This window comes from Callorhinus ursinus, unplaced genomic scaffold (genome assembly GCF_003265705.2).
Source record: "Callorhinus ursinus isolate GAN/ISIS: 27379988/994484 unplaced genomic scaffold, GSC_fseal_2.0 scaffold28, whole genome shotgun sequence".
NCBI classification, from domain to species: Eukaryota; Metazoa; Chordata; class Mammalia; order Carnivora; family Otariidae; genus Callorhinus; species Callorhinus ursinus.
In genome coordinates, this window is record NW_027397090.1 from 4,912,497 (window position 1) to 4,938,641 (window position 26,145).

Genomic DNA, 26,145 nt, shown 5'->3' on the forward strand with positions numbered 1-26,145 from the left:
TAATTTTTAAAACAGGTTGAGAAGTTCAAGTGGAGTTGACAGTAAGTTTTTATGTTACTTTTTTATCTTATTAATGGTGAGCTTCCCTCTCCTGCTGAGATTTTTGTAGTCCTTGAAATTCTGTATGTGATTTTTGTCTACTGTACGAAGTAGAAAGTTCAATAGAAAAGTAGAAAGTTGATTGTCTTTCTCCACATAAATCAGGATTGATGTCTGGTTTACAATTCTTTTTTGAATTGCCTATTTCTGACGGTGATTTTCCAGTTTTCTCTGTGAGTGAGGGCGTTGCCGCTGAGCTCATTTCGACTGTTCGACAATTCTGTCAGTCTTTTACATATCGCTCACAGAGAGCCTTTCATCTTGTATGTGGATACCTTTTCCTCTATGGCTTCCCTAGGACTTTGCCCCAAGTGGCTGAGTAGGGCTGGGTCATGTGAGACACTCCCTGGCAAAGCCACTGTCGAGGCTGTTCTCAAACTTGACCACAGCCGATGAGCTCCTTTTCATGTTCTTGACCTCTGGATGCCGTTGGGCCCCTTCTCTTCCACAGCCTTGGGTATCCCGCTCTCTCTGGTTCCCAGTCACCAACTTTGCCCGACTTAGCTATCAACTTTGCCTCTGTACCACCCCCAGCCCCATCCTTAGGAGCTGTCTGTGTTGCTCTATCCCATGGCTTCCACGTTAGAGCCTCTGATATTTATTTTCCGATGTAAAAAGTTTTGCCCTTGATTTTATGCTAGCATTCTGGTTGGTTTCTCTCCCTTTGCACTTCCCCGTGTTCCCACTGGAGTTACCTTTCTGAACAGTAAACTGTCACTTACCTCGAAGCTTCCAGTGGCTTCCCGTTACCTACAGGATAGGCTGCAAATCCCTTAATCTTTCTCAAGTGTTGATGAGGGCACTCATCCAGATATACAGGCTCATGTTCATTCTTTCACTCAACATTTCTGCCCTGCACAATATGACCACCTACCTGTTCATCCCTTCACTTGGGGATCTAGCCATCTCCAAAAAATGTGCCACCTCCTGCCTCACCCACCTTAGGAAATGGCAACGCCGTCCTTCCAGTTGCTGAGGCCAAAGTCTTGCCATCATACTTGGCTCCCGTTTTCTCACATCTGCACTTCCAAACCATCAGTAAATCCTTCAAAATATATCAAGAACCTGATCACTTTCCTACTTTCACATACCACTCTTCATCTCCTCCCTGGATTACAGGATGACCTCCAAACTATTGCTCTCTGAACGTCTATTTCCAGAATGCAGCTAGAATAACACTGTGAAACCAAAAGTCAAATCGAGTCACTCTTCTGCTCAAATGGCATCTCATCTCACTCTCTAAAAGCGAAGTCCAAATTGGTATTACAAAGCCCTGTTGATCTGCTGTTCTTCCTCCAACTCTCCAACCCCATTTCCTCTCAGCACAGTCCACTCTGGCCACACTCTCCATGGTCCTGCCTCAGGGCATTTGCACCTGCTGTCACCTCTGCCTGGAATTTTCCCGCATTTTTCCATATGACTTACCTATTGCTCCCTTCAGGTCTGTGCTCAAATTTCACCTTCTTACAGAGGCCTTGGCTTGCCATCCTTAAAATAATAAGCTCCCTGTCTCCCACACTTTCTAGCCCCCTAACTTGATATATACAGGTAATACTGTATCCACTATATATTTACTTGCTTATTTCTTTCCTCTCACTGGAAGGTAGCCAGAGACTTTATCTGTTTTTTACACTGCTCTTTCTTTTAAGCAGCTAGTAGGTGTTGAATAAGTGTGTGTTGAATGAATGTGAACAAATTCTCACAGCTCCTTAAATGAGCCAGGATTGAAACTCAGCATTATCAGATTCAGATGCCCATGCTCTTTAAGAATATCACGTTGCTTCAGAGGTACAGGTCTGTCACCCAGCCACCAAAAAAAAAAAAAAAAAAAAAAAAAAACAAAAAAAAACAAAATAATTTGTCTTTGCTTGTTTATGAAGGTTGATTAAGCCTCTGTGTACACCTCTATTATAAATACTTAGCCAACTGTGTTGTGACTATGGTCTACATGTCTTTAGCTCCCAGTATTTCACATTTCCTTTTTTCTAGGGTGGGAGCCACTACTTACCCACATCTGTCTTGGCTAGCATGACCTATAGCGGGAGCTGAATACGTTTTTATTTTTGTTATTGAATGGACTCAAAAGAAAGGGTCTTTTCTGCTGATCTTACTTTTTACTAAGCACCCCCAAAGGAAGGGATTTTTGTTCCTTTCCTTATCCAGCAACAAGAAACCAGAGAGACCTTTGAAACTGGGCTCTAATTATGCTGCTTACTCTACTAGGTATAAAGCAGTTACCACCATGAGACTAAAGCTCTCCACTTTAATTTTAATTTTATGAAATGGCAAAACTGTTGCAAAGGATTTCTCTGGAGACTTGTAATTTAGGATTTGAGCAGATAGAGGAGAACCAGTTAAACCTGCAGGAGGTGAGCCCAACAAACAAGCCCCTTGGTATCCTATTCTCCGCCCACTCCTTTGTTTCTGGTATATGCCTCTTAATTTGTTTTCATCACTTTGTTGTCATTTTAGGTCAGTGAAGTAGACTGCTAATAACTTGGTATTAATAATGTCTTCATATGGGTACTGCATCTTGGTGGGAGCTCAGAGAATTGTGCTTTGGGGATGTCATGAAGTGTGATGGGCAGCCCAGTGCCTTCTGCAACCCAGAGGTGTAATTGGTTCAGAGGAAATACATCTTTGAGGCTAATATTACCTGTCTTTCTTCAATTCCCTATATAAATATGTTTGGAGATATTACATTGATGATTGGAAGGTGTCAGGATACCATGCCCAATAATGTGGTTAAAGGATATTAGGCAATCTTTCTCAAATACTGAGAAGCCATTCCGATTAATCTGTTCAATAATAACTTTGAAGGCAATATATTCATAAGCATGTATTTATCTCCAGCCAAGTAATTAAAATGCCAATCTTCTCTATAATTTCAGAAATCTCAGCCTCCTTAAAAAGCCCTCCAGAGCCTCGCCATCATTATTCAGGTAGGAAGCATGTGCGCATTGACGTGTCAGCCGAGCTAAACGTCTGTGATTCTGCAGTTGTAGACAGAAATATTGGTGAATTGCAAAGTATTGATATGACTCCCAACTTGAAAGCCTGTTGTTCACTCTCATGAGAAGAACATTCAGATTTCTTACCTTGCCATTTACTTGGGAAAACAAGTTGTTAGGATTTAAGAGAATGTGGGATTAAAAACAAAACAAAACAAAATATGTACCGGGAGCGCCTGGGTGCCTGAGTTGGTTAAGTGACTGCCTTTGGGCTCAGGTCATGATCCTGGAGTCCTGGGATCAAGTCCTGCATTGGGCGTCCTGTTCAGTGGGGGGTCTGCTTCTCCTTCTGACCCTCCCCCCCTCTCATTTGCACGCGCTCTCTCTCATTCTCTTTCTGTCAAATAAATAAAATCTTAAAAAAAAAAATGCTCGGGCAAGTTCCAAATGGTGAGGAAGGGTGACCTTGAGGTCTCAAAATTCCTTATAAGCCCAAAGCCAGAGATCTCCATATTTTGGATTGGGGCCTGAAACGAGTTCTTTGAAGGAAGATTTTATACCTTCACTGGCCCTCAGCAAACATAACCACTGAATGAATGCCAGCCCCATCAAGTAAATTCAACAAAGACATCTTACAAGGATGTTATTAAACAAGATGTCGAGGGTCTTGACTCTCATAAGCAACATTGCTTCACAGCGCTTCAGTTGTCTTTCTTTCCGAGTGGGAATAATTGTACTTGCCCTTCCTGAGGAACAATCTGCCAAAGGGCTAGCTGGGAATTAAGAGGGAAACACTTTGAAATGCAAAGCAATAGAACAACCAACTGGACTTGTGCCACTGGTTGGTCTTTTGTGTGTCATCGCTCTCAGCGTTGGAGGAGATGAGACGTGGGCAAGGTCTTTTACACAGTCTAAAAGCTCAGCACCTGAGTACGAGTTTAGTGATGTGACATTTACCGTTATTATGAGATCAAGGTCATGTTGTCAGGGCCCGGTAATAGACTGCCTTTTCCTAAATTCTCCCCTGTAGCGAACAGTGTTTCCGTGGATTCCAGGCTCTGCTTTCCAGGCCCTTATAACTGGGTCTTTCAGCTCAGCAGTAATCCAATATTTTGACTCCAGCTGTCAACTTTAGAAAGTCTGGTGAAAAATACTGTAACTCATATTGACTCTGATCTGTTAGGATACGGCTCTCAACAGGAAAATGCAGATCACTTGCTTCTAATTAAAATTGGCCGTCAGTTCTCTCCGGGAAAAGAAGGTGAACTGTGCAAAGTCAACAGTAGATGTCCCCACAGTCCACTGTGCATTAGATTTGCTCTGGGAAAGAAAAACCAGAGAAATGAAGATCACAGAACGCTCTTGAAAAGGAAGTTCCACATATGTATGGATTAGTCTGTGATTTGTTATTCAGGAGAGGGGAGGTGATAGCCCCACTCAGACCATGTTATATAATCTCATATAATTTCTAAGACCGGGGCATAGCCTTCCTGTTTAAGGCATAGTTTATTTTAAAAGCTGGATTATGGAAAATATTTTGATGAAGACAAAAATCAGGGGTCTTTGAAATGAAATATTTTAGCATTATATGAATAGGTTGATGTGGGGGAGGCTTTCTGTAAGTTCAATCCACTGATGCATACTTAAAATAGTAAATCTGTTTTTGTTTGCAGCCATTGAAAGGAACAATTTAATGAGGCTTTCTCAGACTATACCATTTACACCAATCCAACTGTTTGGTGAGTGCGCCATTTCTACCTTCTTGAGGCTGTGCCAGGGCAGAGGCATACATCTGAGCAAATCACAGGAGGAGAAACCATGTTGCATCATTTTAGTTGAAATTTTTGTTTTAGCAGTGATTGCAGTTTAGTGCGATTAGTTTTCTAAAATGGAAACTCTTGTTAACTGTCCAGCCATCATCGAGGGTCAAAATCTAGTACTGTGGGGATGGGACCTATAATGAGCAGCAGTTGGGAAAAAAGCAATAATGTTGCACCTGGCATTCAGTGATTTAGGGCTGGAAGTAAGTAGGAAAGAAAAGAACCAACCAACCGTGTGTAATAAACACAGAAGAAAGCGATAAATGTCAATACAGTAAAAACTAACAGGCATCTGAAAAGAAATGCTTTGTATATTGTTTTCAGTTTGTTTCATGTAAACTAATTGCTCTTAGCTCAGATAGTAAATGTCGTTTTTTAAAGGCTGGAGTAGTAAAGAAAAACAAGCTTGCATTAAGCCAAGGCTTCCAGAGTCTCTCTGTCCAGCCAATTGACAATATAACAAGGGTCCCCACTCTGTCCTAGATCTTAATTCTCTTCACACGGGGACAAATCAGGGGGCTCCCGATCGTGGATGCAAATGCCTTCTCCTTCCTCGCGGGTCCATGGCTGGTTTCGCAACTAAGGAGCCGTGCTGTAAATCCTCTAAGTATTTAGAACTCTGAAGAGACCTTCAGTGGCATTTATCTGGGCACAAAGAATAAATATATGAAAATTTGTCACTAAGAATTACCTAGAGATGTTCTTTTCAATTCAGTGCAAGAGTGAGCAAATAGATTCCTTTCTTGGTGAACCAGTATAGTGTTCGCCAAAAAGAAGAAAAGAAAGAAAGAAAAAGAAAAGCATTGAAACAGAGGTGTAAGGAGAAAATCAAACAGAGACTGGACAGAAGTTGTGTATAGAATATGTTACTTCTGTTATGAAGCATTAAACACTGTAGTAGGTGGAATCTAGGCTTGAATTGTTCCCTGCTCAAGAGCCTAAAAGTGGAAACTGCCTAGCAGTTAAAGAGCATTTTGTGTGTAAAATCTTTTAAGTGGGATTGAGTTTGTATCTGAAGTTCTAGTTCATGTTAGCCAAATTCACATATTTAATCTTTCCAACAACCCAGTGAGGTGAGCGTTATAAAACACTTTCATTTAACTGATCAGGGAAGTGAGGCTTTAAGTAACTTGTCCAAGGGCACAAAGGAGGGAGAGAGAGGCTCTGGGTCTAACTCCAATTGTGTTAAACCATGAATTCTCAGTGGGGGTAATATCGCCCCCAAGGAAGCAGAAACATCTTTTTCTCTATAAAGCACAAATATATGTACAGTATATGTAGATACATATAGTATATTTTTGGTATTAAAATGTCATATAGAAGGGAGAATTAGGAGGGGCGCCTGGGTGGCTCAGTTGGTTGAGCGTCGGCCTTTGGCTCAGGTCATGATGCAGGGTCCTGGGATCGAGCCCCACGTTGGGCTCCCTGCTCAGCGGGGAGCCTGCTTCTCCCTCTCCTCCCTGCTCGTGTTCTCTCTTGCTATCTCTGTCTCTCTCAAGTAAATAAACAAAATCTTAAAAAAAAAAAAAAAGGAATTAGGGAAAAAAAAGTCTAATAAGTCTTGTAAAGGGGATGATAATGAAAACACGGGGTTAGACTATCTCTTTGGAAGTATTTGTCTTTAACAAAGGAATCATAACCCCACTACTTTGATTTTGCTTTTGTCTAGTTACAGTTTATAATAAGAACAACTTAATTCTTATATATCATTTGATGCTTAGTCCCTTTTCCCCTCTCCTGCCCCCTCCCTTTACTGGACAATAACATGGCCAATGTCCAGGCCTTTATTCTGTACTTGTCCGTGCCCAGGTGAAATTCCATTCTCTTCTGATCATTTGGGAAGCTGAACTGGTTCTGAGCTGTTATTTCGGACGCTAGAACATGTCACAGACATGAGATGTCCTTGAACTTCTCATCCGTACTTCTTTTTGCAGCAGGAGAAGAAGTAACTGTCTACAGGCTGGAGGAGAGTTCCCCTTTGAACCTGGATAAGAGCATGTCTTCTTGGTCCCAGCGAGGGAGAGCTGCAATGATCCAGGTGCTGTCCCGTGAGGAGATGGATGGCGGGCTCCGGAAAGCCATGAAAGTCATCAGCACCTGGTCTGAGGGTGACGTTCTCAAGCCGGGGCAGGTTTTCATCATGAAGTCCTTTCTTCCCGAGGTTGTGAAGTCATGGCACAAAATCTTCCGGGAGAGTACTGTGCTTCACCTTTGCCTCAGGGTAAGTCCGAGACCCGGAGCCCGGAGGGATAGGTCAAAGAAAGCAGTTCTGGCTACCTCCTGATTGGAGGCCATTTTTTTTTAACCCAGAGGATAGCCTTTCTGTTCTGGACGTGGTGGTATTTCCTTATTTTTGTTTTGTAGAGCTTTTGCTTTTGGAGAGGAGTGTGGTGGGAGCTGAATGAGGCTAAAAATCACACTGGGGAGGCCTCTAGTGCTTCCGTGTCATTGATTAGCCTACACGGGATAACAGACCAATATTTTTATCATTGCTCCCTATTGTGTAGGAAATTCAACAACAAAGAGCTGCTCAAAAACTGATGTATACCTTCAACCAAGTGAAACCACAAACCATTCCCTACACGCCAAGGTGAGTATAGAGAGTATGGGTACCCTGGCCCTTCATTTTAAGTACAAATTTCTCTCAATTTCTTCTCAGGCCTGTTAGTCATGAGAAATGCCAGAGCCATGGGGAAGTTCCCCATGATCTTAGTTTTGGGTTCTTCCTTCTATAGTTCTGGAGGAGACTGGTAAGAAGAGAGTTGGATGTCCCAGTAATATCTTGGCTTAAACACTGAACTTATGTGAGTGGAAAAGAGAAGTTCAGGCAGTGGCCATGACTGACTTCTCAGTTATGTGAAATGGGCAGACCCTAGATGTAGTTACTAATGTCCAGGAGCATTACAGAAGGAAAACATTTCTATTGGAAGCACAGTTTTTTCTCCTTTTATCCTAGCGAAATAAGGAACTTTCTAAGAATGAACTCTTGTTACTTTCACTTGAGTGTCTCAAGACTTTTGCATTCATTTAGCAAGATAGATCATAATTTGGTGCTGGGGATTATGGTAAAGTTTTATTGTTTCAGTTACAAGGAACTTTATAGAGCACAGCAAGAAAAGTTGAGTCCAGTACTCATAAAGGAGTTGGAAGGTTTCCTCAAAGAGAAGGAAGGTGGGTAAGTGTGGGGAAAACTCCCAATCCTTGCATTCTGTCCTGCCTTAGAAAGGCAGGACATGTGCACTGAGGCTTCATCGGGCCAGAGTTAGATATTCTCCTCTGCTCCTGACTGGTAATGTAAGTCTCACCTTTGCTGCCTTGTGGGGACTCAGTGGCCTCCTTTTCCTCCCTCACAGGTTCCTGGAAGTTTTCTTAATCTACTGCCATTCGGCCAACCAATGGTTGACCATTGAGAAGTACATGACGGGAGAGTTCCGGAAGTACAACAACAACAACGGTGATGAAATTGCCCCCAGCAACACCTTGGAGAAGCTGATGTTGGCTTTCTCTCACTGGACCTATGAGTATACCCGGGGAGAGCTGCTGGTTTTAGATTTGCAAGGTAATTGATAGCACGGGTGTGATTGATACAGCAAGCATGAGGCACAGTTCAGGAACCATTGACCAGGGATGGTCTGTCCATGTCATTGTCCCCCACATCTGACCTTTTCCCAAAGCCATAGTTAAGGTTTTTCAGTGGAGATATTCCCCAAGAGTGTGTGCTTTTTTTTTCTTCTTAATTTGATAACTGAAAGATGGTATCCTTTTTCTGAATTTATTTATTATTTGTGAAACTGTCCAACTTGTGAGGAACCAGACAGCTGTCCCAAGAAATATTGGAGAACCAGGATGGGTAATATATGCAGTTGCTCTACCTAGTTTTGAAGGGAGGTGAGGCCATTTATTTCAGAGACATTGTGCAGTGATGATCACGAGCACCTACTATGTTGTTTCCCTCTTAGCTCAAGAAAAAAATATAGGCAGATGATTAGCTGCCTAAAATTTAAATACATCTAAAACTTTGATGGGGAATGAGTTTTTTTTTTTTTTTTTTTTAATTTATTAGAGAGAGAGAGCATGCATGCAGCAGGGAGGGGCCGAGGGAGAGAGAGAGAGAGAAACTAAGCAGATTCAGCACTGAGCATAGAGCCCCATGTGGGGTTTGATCTCAAGACTCTGAGATCAAGAGCTGAGGCAAAACCAAGAGTCGGTTGCCCAAAAGACTGTGCCACCCAGGTGCCCCTAAATGGGGAATGATTTTTGTACCAAATTTTCTAGTTTTATGGCTTTACCTTGAACTTAATGTTCATAATAACACTTAGGCATGAATTTATACACATAGGAGAGTGTAAATTCTGGGCATCTTTCATGATTTTGAGCTCAGTGCTTTGGCAGTCTATAGTTTAGCTTGCTCTCTTTGCTGTGTACCTTGATATGACAGTTCACAAAAGTACAAAACTCCGCCTGAGAGAGGTGACACAGTACACTCATATTTAATGCAAGCCTTTGATCAGTGCATCTCCCCACTATCAACACCTCACATGTGACTTATAATCCTGCCGCACAAAACAAGAGTATCTCTAGCAGGCTTTCCTTGCAGACACAGAACGAAATATGTATTCAGGTCAAAGTTTAGTCCTTGCGCTCACCGACTGGGGCTTTGGTTTGAAATAAGGGATTTAGTCTAGGAACTTTCACAAGAGTTATCTCATTTAATCCCACAAGTAGCACCTCAAGGTAGGTATTATGGGGACTTTAGGCCCAGAAAATTTAAATAACTTGCCCAAGGTTGCACAGTTACTGAAGAGGGAGCCAGGATGTGAACTGACCATCCATGTTCTTTCCTTCTCACTGTACTTTTATTTCTTTATGAGTTTCACAGGACATAACCGTGTTATGGTTCATTTAAACAGATTGGGCATATTCCTTGTCCTCTCTGACTTTCCCATCTCTCCAGTCCTGGGATTCTGTACCGAAAGCCAGGCTGGGAGGCTGGGCACAGCTAGATACATGATCCTGAGGCATTGTGAGAAATGTCCAGTAAATTCTGATTGAAATTTATACCATGTGTTCAAGGATGTGTATAGACTTTTTAAACTACACATAAGTCTCTCTGTCTTTTCAGATCTGTGCTATTCAGAGTTGAGTTATATTTCTAACCCTCAAACACAATATTTAGGGAAGCAGTATAAACAAAGTTAAAACAGTCAGCATGATTCAGCTTTTAAACCAGCGAGTACATGATCCATGTAAGCTCAGCATGCTGATGCCCACGGCGTCTGCTTTTGTAGCTCATGTTGGGGAGAGGTTGATTGTTTTCATCTGTATTTGAGTGTCTGCACTTTGAGTTTTGGGTGGAGTTGTTTAAAAAGCAAAAACAGAAACAAACAAACAAACAAAAAAAAAAAACAACCAAAGAAAAACTTTAAGGAATTAATGATGACTCTTTAGTGTGTTTTGTATTCCACTTGAATAGGTTTTTGTTTAATGATGTTTATGTTTGGGGATTTTTATGTCTCTGAGTAATCCAGAGTGACATTAAACAGAACAAATGCTACGTTGATAGTCTTGGGGGGAAAATGGAATTAACTTTATTCTTTTACTGGGCAATTATGTGAATTGCAGAAATAGGCCACTACAAAGAAACTATGTCAAAACACTGACCTTCAAAGCAGAGGAGAGTGGGCCTCATAGAATGAGCATGAAGAAATTGAGATACTTCCTGGAGAGTTTTGGCCAACTGATGAGGCCTGAATTTATGGAAGAAGATAAATCCTATGATAGTAACTATGAGCAGTTACATGACTACAACTACTAGCTAACGCTTACCAAGCACTTATTTTCTATCAGGCACTTGGGTAAAGACTCAATGCATTCTGATATTTAACCCAAACCAAGTTGGAAAGGAAACATGGGGAGCATATATGTATTCTTAAAAGTACCATAATGGTTTTTGGTTCAGTTTTGTAATTAATCGATTAGTCTTTCCAGTCTTTGGAGAGTTGATGATCTACATTGTTCAGGTGGTAGGGAGTGGGGACTGAGAGGCCTGGTAGCAGCAGTTTTGGAGGAAGAGGCCTGGAGTTGCAGTGCTGGGGTCTGACTCCTGGCTCTACCGTGAATTAGCTGTGTGACCAGGGGGTAACCACCCAGAGTCCCACTTCCCTCATTTGTAATCAGGGTAATAATACTATGCACTTAACTCCTTGTTAATCCCTCATGTTAAGGAGCTGGAATGAGGCAAGTTCTTGCCCCATAGTAAGCCCTCTGTAATGTTAGTTTTTGTTGTCATTAGTATTAATCTCCATGTGGCTCTTTAACACAACAGTGATTCTTCACCAGCTTGTTGTGGCTCCTGATTGCTTTGGGGGAAAAGAGGAATGAGAAACACTCTGGCAGTTTTTCCTCTTCTTCTCCTTTCTGCTGTCTTCCAAGGGAGTGCCAGCCACTAACACAGGAACTGCCACACCGGGCCTGGAAGCTGAACTCTAAGGAAAGGCTTGACCAATTTCTGCTCACTTGTAATTTATACTGTAGTTTTCTACTTTCTTTCCATTTAGAAATCCCACATATGAGGGCCTGCATCATCATCATTACATGTGAAATCCAACATTTGATTCCCAGCAATGGCAATGAAAAACAATTACAATTCACATCATGGTGGTCTAGAGCATTCTCTCTCTCTCTCTTTTTTTCTTAGAGGGAGAGACAGAGGCTGGGGGAGGGGCCAAGGAAGAAGGAGAGAGAGAATCCCAAGCAAGCTCTATGCCCAGTCCAGAGCCCTTGTGGGGCTCAAGCCCCCAACCCTGAGATCATGACCTGAGCCGAAATCAAGAGTCGGATGCTTAACCGACTGAGCCACCCAGGTGCCCCTAGAGCATTCTTTTTTTAAAAGCTCATTATATTTTTCAAAGAACTTTGGAGATAGTAGATTTTTTTATTCAACAAAGCACTTTGCAGAATAAGTCAGCATTCCCATCAACGCTATCATCATGAATTCTGCTGCTACAAAGAAGGTAACTTATGTCCACAGATTTAGAGGTTCACGGATGTATCCCAGGGTGGTTCGGATCAGAATGTATGTGTCTGAGTTTCTCACAAGGGCCTGCAGCATACACCCGCACATGGCATTTACCTTACTAACGTAGGTAAACAGGTGTGATTGGGAATTTTGGATGTTGAAATGCATAGTTCTCTTCCATATTTTCTCTCTCTCTAGAATGTTCCTTCTGCCATCAGAGGGCCCCAAAATATGTATTTAGTAGTTACGCTTTGAATCGTCAGATTGGGTTTAGGGATATAAAGGTTTTTGGAGACTCTACCCTCATTCTTTTAGAGAGATTTATTCATTAGGGAAATGAGATCATCAGAACATGATTTAACCAGTGGTAAGAAAATAGAATTTTATTTCAGAAGAGGTCTTGATAGAATAAAGATATTAAAGATAGCGGTTGACATTTTTTCAGCTTCCTCTGGGTCAGACACTTTGCTAAGCAGCTTGTATACAATAGTTCATTTAATCCTCAGTGAGCATATAAGATAAGGCCCATTATTATTCACACTTTCAGATGAGAACACTGGGATTCAGAGACATTAGAGACGGCGTCCAGGTCACATAACTGGAAGGTGACGGAGACATGAGTGGGACCCTTTGACTCCTGCCTATCTAACAGGCAACAAGATTTAAAGTAAACTGGAGCTCATGTTATTTTGATCAGACTTTTTCTCCCCTATAAATTTCCTTTTCCCCAACTGATATGACCTCTTTGGGTACTATGCATATTCCCAGCTTAAATTTACAGTTTCCATAGCCACCAGCCGAAAGCTTTCATCATTGCTGGGAAGTCCAGGCTTAAAGTTAGGTCTGAGCTTAATCATGAAAAGGATTTTTAGCCTCTGTAGTCTCTCTACTGATGGCCTCGGACTATTTTTCTTTCTGGTTTTCTGTTTATTTACTACATCATTAGGAAAGTGGAGTCATTCGAGGCTGTTCCTTCTTGTGTCTGTAATGAGAAAAGTATAAAGAGCCCAGTCTCTTCCTGTGACTTTTTCTTTAAAAAGAATAAAGCCTGAGCCAATCACATTTGACACACCTCCCCTTGAGCCTGGTTTCAGCCTTATTTTTCCTTTCCCCCATACAAAATCCGTGTACGAAGATTGTAAGCCAGAGGCTCTTAAAGAAAGAGAATTCAGAGGGTTTGTGAACTTTGATGAGAAAACAAATTACACCATTCTTTTCACTAACCTACAACTGAAACTCATCATTTCCTTCGATTATAGGGAAGACCACAAACCATAGAGGCATTAGCAGTACCCATGACCGTTTGCAATAGCAATTACTGATATTAACATAGCACATTATGGTGTTGGCAGATATGGCAAAACACTGTTTATATGTATCACTGATGTTATGGTAGTTATACACTTGCACTAGATTCTGTTATTTAATGTGTTAATAAAGAAGCACATGTATTGCAGTACAACTTAAATATTTTGATGACTGTATTTCAGTATCACTGGTTTCCTTTGTCATCTTATGTATTTAAATTATGCATTTTTAAAACATTATTCTGAGAAGGGGGTCCCTTCTTTTCCCCAGACAAGCAAAGAGGGTCCTGACACAAACATGGTTGAAAACCCCTACACTAAGCAGGTTATTTTTCTAAGGAAGTCAGGTTCTTAGGGGAAGGGTCTATAAATTCCAAGGATTACATTTTCTTATGAAAGGTTTAGCATATGGTAAAACGAGCATGGCAAAAAAAAATTCTTTTTAAAATAACGGTTAAAAAACATGAATATTTTTTACTGAATAGAAATACATAATAAAGCTCTACATTTCAATATGATTGTTAAAAAAAGATTTTATTTATTTATTTGAGAGAGAGAGCGCGAGCATGAGCAGGGAGGGGGGAGGGGCAGAGGGAGAGGGAGCAGGGAGCCTGATGTGGGGCTCGATCTCAGGACCCTGGGATCATGACCTGAGCCGAAGGCAGATGCTTAACCAACTGAGCCACCCAGGCGCCCCTTTCATATGATTTTTAAATCGTTTTCCAGCAAGGTTGCTCTCTTCCAAGCAAAGAGAACCAGTGCAGACTAGAGGCTGATCTCCGAAGGGGCTGGGGTACACCCAAATGGTGTGTTTCCGTCCAATCAGCCTGCCTGTACGTGTTAGAGCTGATGGAAAACGGCTCCTCCCCAATCGCATTTTATAACAGAGATTCACTCTGGGAACGATTGCTGTTTCGATCGATGTCGGCGTTAAATTCCACTCCTGCTGTCCTTTTACGCTTTGGTGTCCGTTTTTGAAAAACTAAATGTAATTGAAAAAAAAAACAACATTTGTTCAGGAAAGTGCACATGGCAGAAGCATACCTCTCAAGGAATTTTCACAACTGAACACGTGTGTAACCAGCATCCAGGTCAAGAATCTGGGTTTATAGGCTACTGTTGATAAATGCCATATATATATATGTATATATATATATATATATAGTGTATATGGGCGTCTTTGATGGAAGAGAGGTTGTACCTGCAGAACCTCGCAGCCCCTTGTGCCTTGCTGGGCACTGATGGACTCCACCTACAGAGCCCATGGCCTCATGGGAGGGACACAAGCTTTGGCTCGCATCCTCTTATCACTCGTGAACTGTGCAGCCTCTGACAAAAAGCTGCTTAATCTTCTTGAACATCAATGTACTCGTTGGCAAAATGAGAATATGAGGATGCTAATACTTTTCCTTTAGAGTTGCTGAGAATTACAGAGAATATAATTAGAATGTCTGGTATAGACAAATGGTAAATGAATGATGGATGCCACTATCAGTAACTGTGAACACACCAATAAAGCGTTCATTTGTGGCCTCGAAGTTTATTATAGCATAGCAGAGGGAATTGCGGAAGGCAGTGAATTTACTAAAATTTTCAAGCACACCTGGATAATTTTTATGGTATGTTGAATTCACATAATGTCGAATTTACTGCAGGGTGAATGTAAGTTTAAAGAAAGAAATTAAGAATTGGTTATTATTTTCTTGAATTTCTGAGAAGATGAAATCCCCATTTGCTAAGTGCATTTCATTTTTTCTTTGGAGGTGTTGGAGAAAATTTGACTGATCCATCTGTTATAAAACCTGAAGACAAACAGTAAGTTGATTGATGATGTTATCATTTAGAAAATTGCATTTAACACATTGTATATGGTTTTGTTGTTTTTTTTAAATATTTTATTTACTTATTTGACAGAGAGAGACACAGTGAGAGAGGGAACACAAGCAGGGGGAGGGGGAGAGGGAGAAGCAGGCTTCTTGCCGAGCAGGGAGCCCAATGGGGGGCTTGATCCCAGGGTCCTGGGATCATGACCTGAGCCGAAGGCAGACGCTTAAGGACTGAGCCACCCAGGCGCCCCTGGATATGGTTTTTTTAAAAATAATTTTAAACATTTATATTTCTTGCCTAGATCCCAGAAAGATTTTGAGATAGCTTATATTTACATATAAGCTGGATATCTGTATTGGATGTCTATGTATCTATATCCAATACAATAAGATTTTTTTAAAATGCATAGATTAGGAAATGGGGGCAAAAGGACCATATGGAAATAAAATAAGATGAAATTTGGAGTTAATACACATGAATGGAAAGTATAAAGACCAATGCAGTAACTCCGATTTTGTTGCATATTTAACTCTGAGTTTTCTGGTGGCCCAAGCAAATGGGAAAGATGGGTAAGCTCAGTTTCTGTAGGCTTTGACAGGAAAACAATTAATGTCATAGGAGGAGACCAGCTTCCCTTGTTGTCCTCCCAATGGAGTCACTGTGTCTTATCATGGGCAGGGTCTTCCATCACGTGCCTATAAAACAAAAGGCCTAAAGTGTGCCGGTCAGTAACAGCAAACCTACACGAGGCCAAAACAATGGGGCTTACGTATGAAGCATCAGATCGTCTGACTTAATTCAGGGATGCAGTTTAAGTTATATAGAAGAATGAGTCGTCTGCCTGTTCTTTGAACTCCCATGGGCATTTGATCCCATACGGAGGCTTTTGGGAAGACATGGCGGAAGGTCTGAGGTTGTATTCTTCTGTTGAAGGTGGAGGGCAAAGTAGTGGTGGGGCCAATTAAGGACTGACCAGTATGGCAGACAACAGTGGTTCTCAAACATAAGCCAGGGAGCTTGTTAAACCACAGATTGCTGTGTTTGTGATTCAGTGGGTTTGGGGTGAGGTCAAATAAGGTAACAAGCTCCCAGATGATTCTGATGCTGCTGGCCTGGAGACCACACTTTGAGAACTGCTAGCATATGGTATTTTTACTTCTCAGTTGTCCTATGTGTGTGCACTTGGCCCCTGGGTTGTAGGAAAAAAATATATAAAAGGTATTACATATGTGGGCAATGTTCATACAATAACATCTGAAATTTTTACTTCTCACCCACAGCACTCATACTGTAAACATTCATGCTTTAATGCTCTTCTTATCCTCAATGATTTACTCTAAATATCTTCTCATCTGTAGACATCTATGCAGAGAGGTCCATCTAAAAGTATATTAGCTATCTCTTTGGACTAGGTGAGTTAGAGAAGGTAAAGGTAACCCATAATGCCCCTATGCATCCAACTTCTATGGTATTTGAACATGGACTTCATGTTGTAACCCTTAGGGCACAGATAAAGGCTTTATTATTTTTTTTTATTTTAGCAGAGCTAAAGCGTTTTTAGCTAAGGATATTATTTCTTCAATAGCCCTGTGTGCCCAGGGGTTTGTAGTAGGAAACTCATACTATAAGTACTTCCTTCACAGTTTTGCAGTGAAAAATGTTTTACATATAGAATGAACCAAGTCGACGTATACTTTGTCATCTATTACATTTTGACCTTGGTAGGTATCGTTTAATATGACCTGAATATTTCCAACTTTTAGAATTCTAAGATTATATTGTCACACATGACAGTGGAGTATTTAATTGCATTCTGGAGGCCAGTGGGTCTCAATTTCCATTAAGGTCACCTAGGAAACTAAAAAAAGAAAAAGAAAAAGAAAAAAAAAAAACGCTTCTGAGAATGAAGTATCCAATCAGAACTTCTGAGGATGGGGCCCTGATGTTTGTATTTTTGGAGAAGTTCCCCTGTGTGATTCTGCTGGGCAACCAAGGATGGGAACCTCTTGTCTTAGGGGAAACTTGATTGTTTATGACTTGAAGATAGGAACTTTGGAGACTGATAGGATGGTTTCACTGGAGCCTGCCTGGTTTTGTGGGGTCACCTAATTTGGGGTGCTGTTGGTTTTCCTGGTGAAGATAACTTTTCTCATACTGGTGGCAGGTGGCGTCTACTTGGTTCACCGAGACACACATTTTTGAGTGCCGTGTGTGGTGAACCTTTGCTACCCAAAGCACGGGCCACAGACCTGTCAGAGCAGCACCACCTGGGAGACTGTCCGCCATGCAAACTCTCAAGACCCTCCCTAGACCTACTGAATCAGAATCTGAACTGTGACAAGATCCGCAGGTGATCTGGTGTCAACGGAAGTTTGCAAAGTGCCCGTTTAAGCAAGTGCTTTCACGTGTTTGCTTTACCCTTCACTACCACACTGGGAATAGGCCTCTTCCGTCCCCGTTCCCAAAGGAGAAAACTGAATCTCGGTGGAGATGGTTAACTTGCCTACGAGGACAAAGGGTCACCGAAAGGGAAGAATCCTCTACCAAAGGAGAAGAGTTTTTTGGGGGTACAGATTCTGATATCTGTGATGCCTGTTGTCCCCCATCCTTCCCCACACTTGTGCATGTGAAGACACGGTCATCCGGCTTCTCCCCCGAACCCTGTCTGGCCGCTTACTGCGCTTCCTCGGGTCACTGAGCCTCGGTGGAGGTGGCCTCAGTGACAGGCAGTCTGGGGTGGTTTTCCACTTACTGCCTTGCTGGATGGGGGCCTGTGGCAAGTACAAAATGATGGTGATGGTGATTACATGTTCCTTAGGAAATCTGTGTATACTTGGCACTAATTAGCGTTCCCTCACTCGTGGAACCAAGCTACCACTTGCTTTTCCTGTGCTGTGGAAAATCTGGAAAACAGCTTGTTGTTTTTTTTCACTTGGCTATCTGAGACTGCAAATCTGTAGCGTGCTGTAGGATCGTAGATGCAACAGATCCAAATGAAAGTTTCCATGACCCCCTCCCCCTCTCCCCTGCACCGGGATTGGTCACGCCCCTTATATAGACATTGTAGAGAAACTTTGATTCTTTTGTGTTAACCTTCACAGAGCTCACAGAGGGAAATCATTTAGCTTACAGCTTTTATCTGAGAATCAGGGGTACATCTCTAAGTTGGGGGTGATTTCTTACTTTCCAGGGAGGGAAGAAATGGCAGGTGGAACACAGGAGTGAAGTAATCCAAAGGGGTCACGCTAGAGAGAATATAAAAAGAATGCTTCCATTTGAATGACTGAAACAACACCTTCATTTTTCACTCAGTTGGCATCATAAGAGTTCTGGTACTAAATAGCGAGTGGTTCTACTTTTTTTTTTTTTTTTTTTTTTTTTTGCCACATTCGGTTTCATCTTATTGAAGAGGTTCCTTAGCAGATGCACTGCAAAAGAGGAGTAGTTAACAAGAGGCAGCTTATGCAGCCGGGTAGATCCCAGCAGAGCTGCACTTTGTAAGGGCGATTGAGTGACCAGGAAAGTTAATCCTGGGTGTCTGTTCACGTTGTCCTCCCAAGAGATTTCCTCCACCTACTCGCCTCGGAGCAACGAGGCAATCCGAGAGCAAACTGACATCAGCCCTCATTCCGAGCTTGGCACATCTTCAGAGCGGTACTGTTGTTCTGCCAAAAGGAAGTGGAAATGGAGATAAATGTTTCAATACTCAGATGGAAAAAAAAAGTCCATTTTTACACCACGTCCCTTTTGAAAAACCACATTCCTTAGAAGCGAAGTTTATTGTTTCCTTTTGTGATAGTTTGCTTTTCTTTTTTCTTAAGTCGTGGTATTTAAGAGTGGTAATTGAGTTCAGATTTTAGAATGTGCTGTTTCCACTCTGCATGTTGTTAAACTATTAGCTTTCATAAAGTTTCTCTGGAAGTGTTTCTGGTGTACTCTGTTCCACGGTGTGTAGAGTGTCCGCCCGAGGAGACCGTTGTGCATGATCTAATCACGGATGAACATCCTCGAATCCGCTAGGGAATCTGTCGTGTTGTGGAGTATTCAAAATGTGCCGAAAATACGCTGGTTCTGTTTATAATCTTGTCACTTACACTTCGCATACGTAGTTTACTTCCACAGTCACTGTCTCCTAGTGGTCTTGTCTTTCCACAAAGAAGGAGCAGTTTGCAGGATAAAAACCAACTGTTGAAAGAGCTGTGACTAGAAGTAGGGTTGTTTCAGGCACTTTCTGAGGACATCGGTTATTCTCTGCAAAGTATTTGGGTTTGAAACAAGGTATATGAACCTTTTCAGAAGGTGTGTTCCGACAGCAAGTTTCTTTTACGTCTTCCCTCACCTTTCGGGGACGCGAGTAGAAGGAACATTTGGTGATGAATGTCATTCTCTCACCCCATATGCGGTGAAAAGGGTCTCACTGTATTTTGTTTTACTGTGGTACATAGAAAATTCACTCTTCTATCAGATTAGCGTTGAAATGAGTTTCACAGCAGGTCTTGGAGTTGGGTACAAAGATTGAAGTGCATTTGAATTTTAAATTTGCAAACCTAACATTGTTGCTTCCCCAAAGTGCTCTGTTCTTTGTTGGCTCCTTCAGATTTACTGGGTTACTATGGGATACTGTTCGGTATCTCAGAGAATCCCAGTTGAGCTCCTTTTCCTTCGCTGTGATCTCATTGATATTCTGATATTTCCTCTAGATCAAGAGGAATGGTGTTTGGACCAGCCAATTTAGGGGAAGATGCAATTAGAAACTTCATTGCAAAACATCGTTGCAACTCCTGCTGCCGGAAGCTCAAACTCCCGGGTATGCCCCCAGACAATTCTATTTCTCTCTAAGTAAATCTCTCCTAGAACAACATCCATTGTAACCTGGGATAGAGTCGAAAATCTCAATCACATTTTTATCTCATTCACAGTCGAGGCCTGACTTTCTGACTGCAAACTTTTCAAGTCTCTGAAGGGATTAAAAGGATGGCGATTTGCTTCAGGTTCTGCCAGAATGTGATAAAACCACATTGGGCCCAGTGCTTCACTGGGGTAAAATTGAACTGAGGCAGGTCCGCCCCCGCCCCTCCCACTCTGAGTCCTGTGTGGCGTCCACAGGATTTCAATTCTTACCTGCTCGTTGGACACTTGGGACCATGGAGTCTCTAGGGAGACAACAGCCCGTCAGTTAAAGTCATGCTTTTCACTACAAAAGCCTGCCACGTTAAACATCCATTGCAATGTGTGTTTAAAAAAAAAAAAATCAATCTGATTTGACAGATTCGCACACTTTCTCCGAAACTGACATAGTCACCGCGGACAAAATATTCTTAGCATAAGAGCAAGCAGCTAGAGGTCTGTGTCCCCCAGACTGGCAGTCCCAGCTCCGTCGAATTCTTCTCTTTTATTCCAGAAGGGATGCTTCATGTCTGTCCCTGCTTGTTCACTGTTTTTCTTAGGTCATACCAAACTTGTCCTTAGACTGAAATCTCACGTGTTTTAAGCTGAGTAGCCCTTCCCGCGTTAGAATAAAGGATCATGCCCCGGATCAGAAATCAGTAAAAGATCAGCATCCGTGGTAACTTGGGATGGAGTAGGTGTAAGTGTACAACAGAGAAGGGCAATTTCTAATCCTGTTGGAAGTAGAGGTAGGAGGTTGAGAAGCTCTTGTGAGCAGGGCATAGCCAAAGATGGGAATGGGGAGCAGGCTTCTAGTTCCAGTGGGAGTTAGCCCATCAGCCAGGAGTGGCAGAGGGGGTGCGGGTGGGGGTGGGGGGATCAGACTGGAGCAGCAGAGGAGGGGCCTATCCCTCCTGTCTTGCAGAGGCTCAGAACTCCGTCTCACAGATACGTGGCCGACTTGGGCAGAGAGATCAGTCCACAGCACACTGGCCACGCTGCCCAATGGCGTCCTCTCTGGAAGACACAGGGACTGTATCTGATCAGCCGGGAGAACAGGAGACGGGAGGCGTAACTCACTGCTGCCATCCTTGAGCCCACGTTAGCTCTTCCGCATGATGAAGGTTGAGATCTTTTATTTACTTATTTATTTTTAACCCCATGATGGTGGGTTTTGAGTAACTCAGTATCCTCCATTTATAGGCTTAATTTTTGTTCTCAACACTTTAGTTAACACATTTAAGTGGAAATAAATAATATCCTCATTTATTCAGACATTTGGTAATATGAATATTAAAAAAAGCTTAGGAAAACAACTGCAGGTGATTTTTCTTTGCTCTTGATTATGTTTTATCTCTTTTTTAATTTTTAATTTTTATTATTTTTTAAAGATTTTATTTATTTATTTGACAGAGAGAGACGCAGTGAGAGAGGGAACACAAGCAGGGGGAGCGGGAGAGGGAGAAGCAGGCTTCCCGTGGAGCAGGGAGCCCGACATGGGGCTCGATCCCAGGACCCTGGGATCATGACGTGAGCCGAAGGCAGACGCTTAACCGACTGAGCCACCCAGGTGCCCCCCCCCTTTCTTTTTTTAAAGGAAAGGTGGTTTAGAATAGATTAAGAGCATGGAATCTGGAGCCAGATAGATTGAGCTCATATCCCAGTAATGCTTTTTACTAGCTCTGTGACTTTCAGCCTTGATTTTTCTTATCCATAAAGTGAGTATAATAGCACCTAGCTCATAAAATTGATGTGAGGATTGAAGTAATCTATGGATATGTTCAATAAATGTTGGTTATCAGTAAACTGTAATATGTATTAGTTTTATATCCAGATAATCCCCTTTTAACATTAAAAAGTAACATAAGGAATACATATTTAAGGTTAACAACTTTAATCAATACAGCACTAAATGATACATAAACATAAAAAGCCCACCCTCCTCCCTAAGCTTCTCCCCAAAGGCTGTACCCCTATCAGTGTTCTCGTTTGATAATTTCCTTTTCAAATGGAAGAAGGGGGCTCTAGGGGGCATAGGATCCGATAACTGGATGAAACCTTCCTCGGCACTTCCAAACCTGAGGGACAACTTTGTCGCAGAACACTAACCCCTGAAATCTCCTATCTACCTTTTTGGCTGAACTCCCTGATCCTGTACATCCATCCAGCAATGAAAACGCCCTGTTTTCAGGTTGGCCTCACTTACCTCCAGCCAGAGTGTGCTTTATGGGGCACTGCATGTGGGAATCCAGCCATCAAACCTTCCCCCACCCCTGCCCCGACAGCTGCACGGGGGAGTTAGGGTGACGCGAGGACTCTGGGGCAGGGGTTAGTCTGGACACGGTGGAGGGTTCGAGTTTCACGTATCTGCCACCTGAGGAAGCAGGGTCCTTTCTGAGCACTTGGCCAGACCTAACATTCAATGTGTCTGTGTGAACTCTACCTTCTTGAGGATCCCCTATAACTGTCCTCCTTGTTTTCCCTGCAGATTTAAAAAGAAATGACTATTCTCCTGGAAGGATAAATTCCACTTTGGGACTTGATAGCAAAATAGAACCAGCTGAGGGGCCTCCAGCAAGGGAAAGGGGCCGTAATTCTCCGGAAGACCTCACCCGCCTGTAAAAAGGGAAAGAGCAGCCAGAGGGCCCCAACTCTTCCCCTCCTTTCCGAGGACTCTGGTAACAGAGATTGATTGGAGTACCAAAGGTGACAGCAGAGCCTCTGTCAGGATGGCCTGACCCCGCGCCCTCCCTGAGACACGCCTCTGAGCCTCGCGTCTCGCCCTGCCGAAGGACCTCACTGGTGTTGGATGAACGGGTTCTCCCAGATACCGACCTGTGTGTGTTTGTCCTCCTGTAGTTGGGTAGGAAGACACTCAGACGAGCCAGCTGGGAATACTGCTCCCTCATACCTCATTGCTTTAGCTGGTTGCTTAGAACCCTTGGAGCCGGATGGTGGGCACTGAAGAACCAGGGAGATTAATTTAATTTATTTTCTCACTGTGTGCACTGACTCGAGCCCCCACTGCTGTTCATTACCTCACCCACGTATTGTGTTTATGTATGTACGTGTGTATAAATAAGGCATTTGACTTCCTCCTTCCCCGAGGTGCAGGGCTTTGAATAGCGACAACAAGGAAAACAATGGAATGGGGTGTCTTTGCACAGATTGGAGCACCCTCCTGCACGGTCTCACCAGTGAAAAAGTTAGTGTCCTGGTGAAATCTAGATGGATTTGAGGTTTTTGTCAGCGAACCACATGATGCCTGGACATTTCAGTTTTCTCCGAAAGAAAGGACAAGGGAAATCTAAAGCAAATGCTCCTGCGTCCTTTTTAAATTCTTTTTCTTAAAGGGGACCAAGGGATAATGTGGAACTAGGAGTTGCCACGAAATATTTTCCCCTCCCTTAAGCTCAGGGGTACCATCAGTTAGAGTTGACTGAGCCAACCTCTAAAACGGGACTCCCTTTTCCAAAACTGTGTATATAATATTACAGGCTAAGTTACTCTGTCAGGTCCTCTGGGGGAAAGATGGGGTTTCTGACTGGAAATGTGCTTCGAAGGTGTTTGCTTCGTCCCAATGCAGAGGGCCAGTGGCTTAAAAGAGTGCCCTGGTGAGCATTTTAAGGATGGCCTGAGAACATGTAATCAGCTTCCAAGTCCCGAAGGAAGGCTCCCAGGACGCCTCACTGCCCAGAACCTTTGGGGGACCAGCCATCTCTCTTGTGCACTGGTCAGGGTCACCCCACCTCAGAACAAGCATACACTTTTCACACAAGGAGGGAATGGAGGGCTTGAAAAATGTCAACTCCCCTTTGTCTTTAGCCCTTACATGAGCTGGTTTGCTTTTTCACCGACATGCCGGCATTTCTAGATTATACTTCAGGGGAAATGTGGCCCAGGCACAGAGGGCTGCAGATTTAATTTGCCAAGGGTTGCGTCTGGTTCTTGTGTGAGTTGCAAAGGACTAATTTATACCCCTTGTACTTTGGTCTTGGGGGGTGGTGGTGGGCAGGAAATTTGGGTGATTTCTTGATTGGCAATGGGGATAAAATGTTAATGCTTTTTTCAGGGCGTAACTGCTTTATCCTATTCTGCAAATCAATGAGGAATCTCTTGGTACTTCGGTGCTGTGTTGAACTGTGGAAAGAGCCAGTTTTACTGTCCAAGAGCCAAACTAAAGGCATTAATTGATTGGTCAAATATTTGTTACTTGGCCTGGAACTTGAAAACAAATGCCTTTTGACTTCAAATTTCTGTGTTGTGCTTCTTTCTTTCTTCCTCTTCTTTCCTTTTCCTTCTTTTCTTTCAGAAAAATCACCAGAATAATATATTAAAAAGATGAAGTGCTGGGCAAAGATCCCTGTGGGATTGCTTGTATGCAAATACCGATGTGACAGTCATGACTTTTGAGTGATTCATGACCACAGACGGGTGGGTATTCATTCATTCATTTGGTCAGTTTTATTCAACAGAGTTTTACCAAAGTGCTTTCTCTGTACTGTGTGAGTGATGAGGATGCAGTGAACAAAGCATTTCTTTGCCCTTAAAAAACCTTTATGTCTCGTGTTTCTTTCTGATCTTTTTTTCCCCCCCTCTTGGGTACCAACTCTGGATTTCTGGTTAATACTAAAAAAAACTGACTTCTGGGAGAACGTTGGATCCAGTGATATGTCCCATGCTTCATCTGCCAGGGGGCAGTAGGTTCCGACTGGGATAAGAGATTTAGAGCAAATAAGAAGACCTAGCTAGGGCTGATTTTAGGAACCACTCAGGAAAAATGAGCTGTACAATCCTTGCATGAGCACAAAGCCCCTCTCACGGATGGGATCTGACTCGGGGCATAGGAGAAGCAGCTGGGTTCGCAGGAGCCCTTTTCCTGAAGGCGTTCCTCTCGATGAGGCTGTATGTTCCTGGAGTGACTTCTGCCCCATGACATCTGAAAGCCTCTGACAGCTCTGGGGAATGAGATCAGATATAGTTTTGGGTGTTTCTCACCCTGTTGTTATTTTCTGTGGCTTTGCAAAACAAGTTCTAGGTGATTAAGACTTCCCAAACAACCATTTACTGGATGTTTAAAAAATAATTTCATTTTCTTGGTGGCAGTTGTTTGTTAACTGTTTTAGAGGAGATGAACCACTGAGGTTCCAGAAGTCATGACACAGATGCCCCGGTCATAGTTCGTTGTCTTTCTCCATTAGTCAGCAGCATCTGGCACAAAACATGGCACATCATAAGCTTCCAACATTATTTGTCGAAAGAAATAATAAAACCTTCAAATGGTAATGGATTTCATTCACTAGGTAATAAATCAGATTTGCATTTTTAATCTAGAAGGGAACGATTACCAATTCCTTAGGACCCCACACAATTCTTTTGATCTCTCTCTGTTTTAATTTTCCAGGAAATAGCTTTTAACAACCTACACCTTGTCTATTGAATTCTCAACCAGTTCTTGCCCTTAACATTGTTGTGATACCAGAGTACGGTCCTTCTTACTGGTGACCGTTGAAATGGGATTATAACTTCCCAGAAACTGCCTAGAAATAATCATCACTTTATTACCTTTTGAAAAGAAGATTGATAGAAAAGTCATTTGAAAGATGGTTCATTACCATGCCCTAGTCTGATTTCTTTACTCACATCTCTCCAAAGCATGAGAAAGGGAGGATTATTCTCTGAGGTCGGAATTTGAAGGCTGTGTGTTTGCCTCTTTGAAGTCTTGGTATTTAATTTTCTGTAGTCATTTCTTGGGCAATTTTCTAAGAAACTAGTTGAAGCTAATTTATCATAAAGTTAAAGTCAAATGACAGAAAAGATTTTTTTCCCCTTAACAGTCTTTTATTCCACAGAGGTTAGCTTCTGAAGGAAAATGAGACTTAAAATAGCATTTCAAATCTCCAGCCACATGGGTGGGTCCATAGAATAAAAAGCATTCTGGAAACCACACTGTTTTGTTTTTGTTTTTAATTTCGCACAGTTTTTATTTTGTGACTTTTCTTTCCAGACCATGATGTACAGATAAAATACATTTTTGTGAAATACCCTCCTAAAAATAATTAGTAAGTTGCTTAATGTTTCAAAGAGAGATTTTTAGTCCTCAAGGAGTAACAGACCTTGGTCTGTATCGTTGGCAGATTTTGGTATAACTTTATATAATTTGTTAAACCTTTCTCTTAACAACCCCCAACTCTGAAATGGAGATGAGATGTTTACCTTTTCAAACAAAGGTGAAC

At 42.3% G+C, this 26,145-nt stretch overlaps 1 protein-coding gene across 3 annotated transcripts in view; it reads left to right on the forward strand.

Moving 5' to 3' along the window:
• Positions 1–24,162, forward strand: part of TRPM6 (transient receptor potential cation channel subfamily M member 6) — a 165,930-nt gene extending 141,768 nt beyond the window's left edge. For all 3 annotated transcript variants that reach the window (XM_073878071.1, XM_073878072.1, XM_025891664.2), the window contains 9 exons: positions 16–41; positions 2,991–3,041; positions 4,724–4,789; positions 6,805–7,091; positions 7,378–7,460; positions 8,224–8,429; positions 14,959–15,010; positions 19,723–19,829; positions 22,398–24,162. In XM_073878071.1, coding sequence (XP_073734172.1) covers positions 16–41; positions 2,991–3,041; positions 4,724–4,789; positions 6,805–7,091; positions 7,378–7,460; positions 8,224–8,429; positions 14,959–15,010; positions 19,723–19,829; positions 22,398–22,531 — 1,012 coding nt within the window. In that variant the 3' untranslated portion in view covers positions 22,532–24,162. The remainder of the gene's footprint in view (positions 1–15; positions 42–2,990; positions 3,042–4,723; positions 4,790–6,804; positions 7,092–7,377; positions 7,461–8,223; positions 8,430–14,958; positions 15,011–19,722; positions 19,830–22,397) is intronic.
• The last annotated feature ends 1,983 nt before the right edge of the window (positions 24,163–26,145 follow it).